This window comes from Amia ocellicauda, chromosome 5 (genome assembly GCF_036373705.1).
Source record: "Amia ocellicauda isolate fAmiCal2 chromosome 5, fAmiCal2.hap1, whole genome shotgun sequence".
Classification (NCBI taxonomy): domain Eukaryota; kingdom Metazoa; phylum Chordata; class Actinopteri; order Amiiformes; family Amiidae; genus Amia; species Amia ocellicauda.
In genome coordinates, this window is record NC_089854.1 from 6,684,740 (window position 1) to 6,695,126 (window position 10,387).

At 40.3% G+C, this 10,387-nt stretch overlaps 1 protein-coding gene across 1 annotated transcript; it reads left to right on the forward strand.

The window, feature by feature from the left end:
• Window positions 1–1,783: 1,783 nt before the first annotated feature.
• sike1 (suppressor of IKBKE 1) lies at window positions 1,784–7,217 on the forward strand. The gene is made up of 6 exons (XM_066703455.1): window positions 1,784–1,881; window positions 2,875–3,058; window positions 4,219–4,324; window positions 4,650–4,792; window positions 4,930–5,043; window positions 5,269–7,217. Exons 1-6 carry the CDS (start codon window positions 1,799–1,801, stop codon window positions 5,359–5,361), a joined length of 723 nt encoding a protein of 240 aa, XP_066559552.1. The 5' UTR covers window positions 1,784–1,798; the 3' UTR covers window positions 5,362–7,217.
• The last annotated feature ends 3,170 nt before the right edge of the window (window positions 7,218–10,387 follow it).

Sequence of the window (10,387 nt, forward strand, 5' to 3'; positions counted from 1 at the left end):
CTTGTATCTTCTGGAAGTCTGTTTACGGGATTTGAGACCTTTCAAGGCCCAGAGCTCCAGTGTTAGTCTGTGGAGATTGTGGATCAGCCCAGTCCTCTCCAGCACTCAAAGACCTCAGAACCATCCGTTATTTTGAACCAGTGGAGTCAGCAAAATCAGGAAAGAAAAATATGTTTTCATCCCACAAACTCAGTCGTGACTATTTTGTGCTTCATCCATGATGTGTTTCTCACATGAACAGATCAGAAATCTAGAAGTTCAGCTCCCCTCTTTATACTAGTTCAGAAATTACTGAATTGGTAAAAGGGAGAGCAAAACTGGAATTGCATGTGTGATGTATGCAATTATAGTAGGAGGTGTTCAGTTAATTGGGCAGCCATTTGATGCAGTCTGATTATGGTACAGTCTGGATGTGAACCTGCTTTAGGCTTATCCTATACAATATTGGGAGTATTGTCTTTTGGAGAATCCAGCAAACAGAGGAGAAGGAAGCCTTGTAATTGAACAGCAACCTGAAACACTGCCATGAGCCACATGTATTTGTCAGGCTTTGCAAACACTACAGGGGCCTGATAACAGTCCAGAGCTGACACAACCAGTCAGGGCTTATCAATGGCTTTCAATTAGATATTTACAGCAGTAAGTGGGATGTGCACAGAGGTCAAGGATACGCACATACTGGTGTCCTTCGATGTGGCACCATACCTTACAAAAAAGCAGAATTAAAAAACAAAGAAAAGAGCAAAACCTATTCCTGTGGGTGTTTTCTTACCAATATGGTTTGCATTGTTCATAAAGGGCTATGATGCAGAGTTATTTTTATTAACTTGTTGTTGTTGTTACCTTGTTTGTATTTCTTGCTGGTTAAAAATAAAAAGTTATTAAACAAATTTTAATGGAGAAAGCAAATGTAATCAATTTAAATATACTGCCTTCCTGAGAATGTTGCACAAAAGAACCACAGACTTTATACTATTGCTGTATGTTTGTTGTTTTATTGTTTGGTTGGTTGGTTGACGCTAGTGCTGACCAAATATTTGTATTACTTATATAAGTAGACAGTAGACAATGTGCGAGAGACATTTACTCAGAAGAAAAGCAGATATCTTTATTTAACAAGAAATCAATACATATACAGTACTTGTTTAAGGAAACTTGGGTGGGGATAACTAATATTTGCTGCTGATGATGATTACTATAGTTGTGTATCACAGTACATACAGTGTGTTACAGTACAGTATATTATATTGCAGTACAGTATATTAGGCCAAAGCTGATACGCATCCCTAGGGCACCATACCATGCATTTACAGTTACTTGTACAGCATACAAATAACTTATTTTGTAAGAAGAAAGAAAGATGTATACCAAGCATGTTGCGTTAACTTGCAACAACTACCTATTCAATAATATGGATGAATTTGTGCTGTCCCCTACATCACTTGTTTGTCCTCTATGACACCATTTTTACCCTACAATACTTCTAAGTCTCGTATGAAAATGTTTAGTCCTTTATGGGATTTTTTGTTCGCGTATGTTATTTATTTAGTTCTGTATGGCACTAATATTATTATAATGAACATGATCACTGATACTAAAATGCATTCTACCATACATAATATTACATATTCAATCATATTTTTGTTAAATTACGGTCACATGCAGACAAAGTCTTGTTAAATTGTAGTTATAACAACTGTGAGTAACATACTGTACTTAGCGCTTTACGTTCAAATATGACCCGCACTAAGACCCGGCGGACGTCTCGGACTGCAGGAGCCCGGGACGGATGTGACGTATGGACGCTGCGTCGTCGAGGGAGGGAAAGAGAAGAGCCGAGGGGTTGACACGGCAGCGACCGCGGAAAAGACTCAACTACAGGTAGAAATACACTATTTTGTTTTGTTGTGTTTTAAAATGTGAACGTTTCTGACACAACACTGGAGTTTATACGTGGTTTACTGTTTGGAGAGGGGTGGTGGTTTAAAATCCCACCGTAAACTTATGAAATGTCAATAGGCTGCCTTGCTGTCAACCTGTCCACACGGATCTGCAAGCAGGAAGAAAACATTGTCTTCACGGTCAGAGCATTTAACACCTAGCTGCGTGACACAAATGTATAGCCTGTGCAAATAATAGTAATAATAATCTAAATATTTAAAAAACTTTCGCAAATAAGTTGCCCTTAAATTACCCTTAACTAGGGGCAGTGAAAACTCATTGCCCTTGTGATCATCAGAATAAGATCCGGATGGATATACAAGTTTAAACAACTTACGTCATTACTGTGTATGTTGTGTCCAATATCCAGTTGGCTTTCAAGATATTTCCTACACATCTTTCTGTTTTGTATTTTTTGCTGTTCATTTTTCTCTATATATATTTTTTCCCTCTTCTCCACATTATTGTTGTTATTTTATTCTGTGTACTGTAAATTGCTGTCCTTGTTTTGGAGCCATCACTGTACTGGGAAATTGTGTTGTATTTCCCTGTGCATTCCTTATATCCTGTGTGTGATGCTGATTTGTGCTCACAGCCGTCCCACACAAGGTGCACATATTTATACACACTTATGTTGAGATATGTATGGGAAATAAATCTTTAATAGAATAAGATATTAAAATGCACAAAGGTGTGAGAGGGAGTGCATGAGTCCTTGAACTAAATTAATAGATGAAGAACATTGTTTCAACCTAAGGGTGCCAATCATTTCAACTGCAACTGTGTATATGATATTTGAGGCTTTGTCTGTCTCTTAACTCACTCATTTGAGGGTGAGGCAGCTAGGTCTAGGTTTCACAGACTGGGGAAGCGGTGCACTGTGCTCCGGAGTCTGCGGTCTGTGTCATTGCTGTGCTTGTTCCCTCGGCGCAGCGCGGTGCGGCCCGGTCTGACGGTCATGACGTGCACACTGGAGAAGGTCCTGAGCGATGCTCGCACTCTGCTGGAGCGGCTGAAGGAGCATGACACGGCGGCCGAGTCCCTGATCGAGCAGTCGGGCACCCTGAGCCAACGTGTGCACAGCATGAGGGAGGTGGGCAATGCCCTGCCAGACAAGGTGAGGGCTGCCCACAGGCACAGGGCCTGTCTGCTTGGAGTAACAATCAGTGGAGCTTGTCAACTTGTGTCATTCATTGTTCAGATCACTACCCAGCTGCATAAAACACTCTCCTTTACTCTTCCCCTGAACACATGGAAGTCAGTACAGGACGGTATGAAACAGTTGCTATGTTAGCCTCTCGCAGCTGGTTTCACAGACCTTGATTAGCACTAGTCCTGCACTACTCTACCTAAAATAACATTGGGTTGTTGGTGCATCCTGTGGATAAATGACGTATCAAGTTTGCAAGCTATCATGGTTACATAGAGTTATCTGCTTGATCTGTGTTTTCAGGATATAGGAATACACAGGATTTCTTCAAAGTCCCATTTCATGATGGTGTCATTTGTCAGTGGGCTGAGAAAGTGGTTTTCTAAATCAGTCTTCCAAAAAAAAATTGCTTCAGTTTTTCTTAAAGTGTAAGTAAGTGTAATTGTTTTAAGGTTGCAAATCATTCTTTGAGAAATCACAGTGATGGGAGCAAGCAAATAATGTTTTAATTATGATTGTTTTCACTTTGGTAACCTAGATTTTACTTTCTACCCCATTCTGTTGAATTATGATTTTCCTGTCCCTGGCCAGCAGATGGCAGTGGAATCACAGAAACCCAAATCCAGAAATAAAAAGAGCAGTGACCGAAACCAAAGGCGCGGAAATCCATTAGTCCTCTTCCTGCTTTAGAAATACTGTATTAGTAACCTCTACTAGTAACCCGAGAATGATGCCTGGGTATGTTCTTCAAAAAGCCCTGAGAAAATGCATACACACAGCCAAGGGCAGGAAATATTGAGAGTGATTCCTTGCATAATCAGTCTCTATCTTCAGTCCCATCCTGGTCTATGCCAGTGCTGTCAACTCCTGCTCCTAGTGAGCCAGTTTCCTTCAGGTTTCATGGGTGTATTTCAATTAAAAATTAAGATTACTTAAAACGTGTTAGATGAAGGTGATTGATTCAGTGACATAATTAAAGGGTGCTGTGCTTAGAGGGTGCTGTAGAGGGTGCTGTAGAGGGTGCTGTTTCTCTCAGAACAGAGTAGAACAGACTTCTACTCAAAACACAGGCCAAATGAGATGGTCAAATGAGAGGGTGACCTTTCTGTGTATTTTCCCTTCTGCAGTACCAGGAAGACTGTGCTGAGCTGAAAGAGCTGTCAAAGTACAAGCCCCACATCCTGCTGACCCAGGAGAACACGCAGATCAAGGAACTGCAGCAGGAGAACAGAGGTGAGAGCCCCACGGCCAGGGGAGTGAAATGCACACGTCCTTTAGCCAATTTCCTCTCATTTAATGTCTCCTGATCTGGTCTAGAACAATAGTGTTGAGTTGTAGATCATCTGTTCAGCAGAGCAAAGTGGCACAGAATATATATGGCACAGAAGCATTATACTTCACTGTTCCTACAGCTAAGGTCAACATCGATTCCTACTGATAAGTCCATAAACCTAGTTCACAAACGTCACAGCAGTATCTGCGCCTGAGACCCGACATGAACAAATGAACGAACTGAGCGCATTACAGCATGACATCTCCCCACCTCGTCTCCCTGCAGAGCTGTGGTTGTCTTTAGAGGAGCACCAGTATGCCCTGGAGCTGATCATGGGCAAGTACAGGAAGCAGATGCTGCATTTCATGATGACCAAGAAGAAGATGGACACCAAACCAGTGCTCAGCCTTCACCAAGACCACGCCAAGGTAGGCCACATCCTCCACCGCCAGGGCCGAGGGGAAGTGGGGGCATAGCAAAGCGCTAGAGTCCATTTGTCTCGTTCTCTCTCTCCCCCGTCACGCTCACGAGCTGCTCTCTCTGCTCGTGTCTCTCTGTGCGTCAGGAGGTGCAGGCCCAGGTGGAGCGCATCTGTGAGATGGGCGAGGTGATGAGGAGGGCTGTCCACGCAGACGACAAGCACTACTGCAGTGTCCAGGAGAGGCTGGCGCAGCTGGAGGTCTGTCCCTCTCTCTCTCCATGATTCTCTCGTTTCCAGATTAATTTCGTGAATGTGAAGAAATGTGAATAGGGATTGAGTTACACTGACTAAAGAGCCTGTTTGTCGGTTTTAAACCACTCTGCTAGTCGTGCGAGTTAATTGTTGCACTCAGATGGTCTTTGTTACTGTATTACATGCTGACCTTTGCTTTGCGTCTTGCCCTGGTCCCTCTGTTGTGTGCAGATCGAGAACAAGGAGCTGCGAGAGCTATTGTCCATCAGCAAAAGCACCCTGAAGCCTCACAGAGAAGAGCCATCGGAGCCCACGGCCAAATAGCACCAGCACGTGTGCGATAACCTCCCGGACACTGTGAGCCGGTCCTTCCTCCTGCCCTGCGAGTGTACAGACTGAGAGACAGGCAGTGGAGCTGGTCCAGAGACACTCGTCTGTCACACACTGGTTGCTAAACCTCCTCTTTTCATCACACCGAAATAGAGCAAAGTCTTATAGTTATCACTTAGGAAAAGGGCCTAGCAAGGTTCACACAATGGATTGCATGTAGTTCTGGTGTTGAATGCCAACACGCTCCCTGTCTGTCTGTCTGTCCGTCTGTCTGTCTGTCATTAAGTGGGCAATGAGATCAATTGCTTCTCCTTCTGGTCTCCTGGAACAATCTGCCTCTGCAGCTGAAGACTGAAGCCCGCTGTCTTGGCCTGTGAGACCTCGTCACATTCAGTTGGGCCTTCTGGGAGATGTTCAGTAACTGGAGTTAATTTAGCAGCTCAAATGAGTGATTTCCCCGAGTTTATGAAATTGGTAGAAGTCCTTGAAGATTTAATCTTAGTGAAAGACTTTAATTTTTTACTTTAATGGATGCTGACAGAAGTAGTGCCACTGAGAGTGTATCGCGTAACGGATAAGCTAAAAGTGGTTGCAGTTATTGATTAGAATGAGTCACTTGTTAGGAAGGTGGGGAAAAAAACTAGCTGCTGTTTTATTTAAAGGGCTAAATCCCTCAATATTGGTACCTCCCAGACAGCTCAATGTCCGTGACTGAATAATCATGCTGATCTCATCGCAGTGCTGGGCTGAGCTCAAAAACCTCACTATTAAAATGCTTAGAAGCAGTTTTGATTTTAATTCTTTTTAACCTTTCCACACATTCTAAGGTGTGTATTTTACTGTTACCACACAGGATGTGATGTGTTCTTGTGAGAATTGTAAGTCTTTACAAAGGTATCTGTGTCCTTAAGCTCTCTGTGTCCTTATAAATCAGTTTGTTTGCCTAGTGTCTATAGGTATTGGATTTAATTAATAGGAAGATTCAAATGGAGGAGAACCAACCTGGGTCTTTTAAGTTGGAACGTCATGCTGCAGAAAGATCAATTGGTATTTCCAAATCTTTAAAATGTCCCTAGACACTGTTACTCACAAGGAAGTGTCTAAGTGAACAATTCAATACATATGAGTTTTTCCAAATGGAGAATGCTGCAGCTAGCTGGGGATTGCTTTGCTGGACCTCCCAGATCCAGTGTTACACAACTCTGAGGAGTGTTTGTCAATCACGTTCAGGGTCACATTTCTCTCAGGCACCACTGCAAGTGTATGTCACAAAAACAGCCTTAACACAAATACAAAACTTAGTGTGTGTGTGTGTGTGTGTGTGTATGTATGTATAGATATAAATGTAGCCCAGGCCTTCAGTATGTATTTAAATAGCAATAAGCCGTCTTTTTTTTAAAGTATTTCTCTGCAGTTCGTTTTAGAGTTTGTCATTTGTCATTTGTGATCCTGTAAAGCTGTGTTACAGTCCTTGGGCACAGTGGATTTTTTTTGGGCATTGCTGTAGCAAAGGTGTTTCCAAATGGCTTTTACTGAGCATTACAATTATTCCAAAATTATATAAACCAGTTGATAGGAGTTTAAATCTTAAATAGTTTATATTCTAGATCATGCATTATGCAGGGGTTTATATGACAATTCAAGGCCACTGTAGATGCTGTTGGACAACATCGGTTGCTAAAGCTCATTTAAGGGTTACAGCTTTCAAATCACTTGGCACATATAAATGTTTGTTTTGTATGTTTGCAATTTGTAAAAAAAAAAAAAAATGTTTTTATTAGTCCTACTTCAAATTGTGTATCATTGTAAACTGGAAACCAACTCTTAATAAAGCAGAGAACCTCAGGAAATATTACTCCAGATCTTTTGTGGTGAGCCAAACCACTTGGAATGAAAGAAGTGGTGTAATAATCATTCATATGAGGTTAATAACCCTTAGCTGTACATTTGTTCCGGTCTAAGGCTTTGTAATGAAGCTCTGTGCATTCTGTGGAAAACTGAAGGAACAGTTGTTGGTTGTACAAATATCCCTGGTTTTATTTATATAGATATGTGTTCAAGTTTATTCCCATCCCTGACATCTCAGAATTGTTTGTTTTTTATGTTATTATTCAAGCAGTCCAAGTTTCACCTTTGCAGCACTTATTGAACTAATTTACCAATTAAACATGTTCCCCCAGGGCTGGAATATAAAGCTAATTTAATATGGAAATTAATTTAATTTTAGAAACATTTTACATAGGCAAATAGCAGACAAGATGCTACTACCAACATCCACAGTGTCAATCTTGAGGGGTTTGGGATGCAATATCTGAAATGGTGTTGATCATCTTCACAATAGGGCAAGGAACGCTGGCTCAGCATGCGAAGGTTAGGTATCCAAGAAGATGCCAAACCTATCCACACCAAAGGTTTCTGTTCTGCACTTTACAAACAAAAGAGTGGCAGACATAAAATGGTTGTTATTTTGGAAAACATTCTGATGGGATGGTTTTGCAAAACTGAATATAATTTCTGTAGGACAAACATCCATGCTCAACGCTAAACAAACAACACACATGTCCAGGTGCTCCAAAAATGTACACAGTATTTCTCCATCTGCTCTGTAATGTCTGAAGTGATTAGCTACCACTAAGTATTTAAAGTTTCCATCATAGGTGGATGCAAATCCACCCTGCAAGCCATTTAAAAACAAAATAAAATAAAAAAAGTCGTCATTTTGATTACAATTTCTATATCTGTCTAAATCAGCGGTCTCAAACTCAATTCCTGGAGGGCTGTGTGTATGCTGATTTTCGTTCCAACCGAGTCCTCAATTACTTAATATGTCCAATTAATTTTTCAATTTGACATATTTAAAAAATATATTGCGAGGTATGTTACGGTTTTATCGTCTAAAAGTGCGTTTGATTCAAGCTACAGTTGCTTATAACATATCTCGGGGCCTGGATAGGTGTTTAAATGCATCTATCTAATTAAACAATTACACCAATTAAGTCATTGAGGAGTCTGTTGGAACGAATACCAGCATCATACACACGACCCTCCAGGGAATGAGTTTGAGACCACTGGCCTAAATGAAGGTTAGATGCATGTGTTAAATTTGGAATTTCAATTCAATATCTCCTCTCTTCACTGATCGGGTGAGAAACGGGTTCTGAACGGAGCTCTATACAGTACAAACAGGCAACCTACCTACCCTACACCTGTTTTTTAATTATACAAAATGGAGAGAGAGATAGATAATTACCATTTTGTGTGTGTGTATATATATATATATATATATATATATATATATATATATATATATATATATATATATGAGAGAGATTGAGAGAGAGATTAAAGAGTATGGGAAGATGAAATAAACTTTTCAGGCGTGATAAGGGATGCTTTAGATCAAAACAAGAGGACACATCTTGGGGAGGCCACTTACATGTCTCTCCTTATCCGAATATTTACGAAAATTCGATCCAGCAAAGACGTTATTCTACAACCTTGCTATTCCTCAAACGAAATTAAATCGCTTTCACGAATAAAAACCGTCGGAGCGTCAGAGCCAACGAAATTCTGTCCTTCCCGTTTTCACTCCCTCCTCCAGCTCGCCCAACACCACATGCCTCTGCATTTCCTTTGGTGAGTTTTCTACAGTTGTTTGATGTTTATTATTATTATTATTATTATTATTATTATTATTATTATTATTATTATTATTATTATTATTTCTGTGTACTGTACCAATGCATTATTACCCAGCTAACACACAACACATCAAAGTAATTTCTGAATAATGTTTCATATTTATTAGTGTTTAGTGATGTTTGAGTGATAAGTTGTTCCTATACAAAGCAATATTGTAACACACGAGTGCACATACACAACACAAACAACATACCCGATCATATACTGTACACTATCTAGTGCTTATTAATGATTTAACAGTAGAACCACCATAACCGCTTTTTGTGCGGCTTTTGCTAATTCAAAAGTAAATATCTCTGCGTGGGTGAATGTCTCGCCCCTATTCCTTCTTATGTTACTAAATATTTGAATTAAATGTAAAGTAAGCTGTGAGTGAGTATAATATAGCTTTGTAATACCATTTGTCATTGTGAAAGAGATATAATCGTGTTGATTCATCATTATTTATTTTATTAACAGATTTGCACATATAGCTCTCGTCTGCATGCCCAGATGGCTTCACCCGTTTGATCACGTATGCTAATTCTTTTCTATTACAGGTGTAGGGCTGGCAGGCTGGCTGGTGTTAGCGTTCATAGATTGATGTTGGCAATACAATTCAGTATTTATAAAGGACTGAAGGTGCCCCTCACCCTTGAGCCAGCGCTGCCCACCTGCACAGGGAATAAAGACACTGCCAGGCTGCTGAATGCAACTCGGGCAGACCTGGCCAATGCACTGCAGTGTTGAAAAGCGCGTTTTCTGCATTGATGTACACAGATGTAACAGACAGAGGGAGACATTGCAAACCGCTTCACGTTGCATAAGATGCTATCATTTAGTTTTATGCTATTTCACTGGTTGTTTATGTTTTATAATTGTATAAGTATTCTTATATATGTGCATATCGATTTATACACCAGTTTACACAGTTTATTGCTGTAAAGAATATTTTATTATTCGTTGTTTCATGTTTATGTAGCCTAAATGCGCTCGTTTTCAGAAAATAAGAAAAAACACTTTAATTTTCAATGTAAATGCATTGTTTCTGCACTGGAAATGTTATGTGTGATGTTCATATGTAAAACTATTGCGTTTTATCCAACTTTCATCCCACAGCTGTTTTATAAGGAGCTGCACATTATGCTGGTGCAGTGGGTCTATATATTTAGAAAGAAAGGCGTGTTCTGTGTTAATTGGTGTTTAAACTAACAAATATTAGAAAGGAGTTCTTTACTTATTGTTACTTCTAGGTCATTTGCGAGTGTTTGGGTAACTTTTTGGGGAAAGTTTGGGTTCTTCCGGAATGGATTATTATTCCCCCCCCCCCCCCCCCATT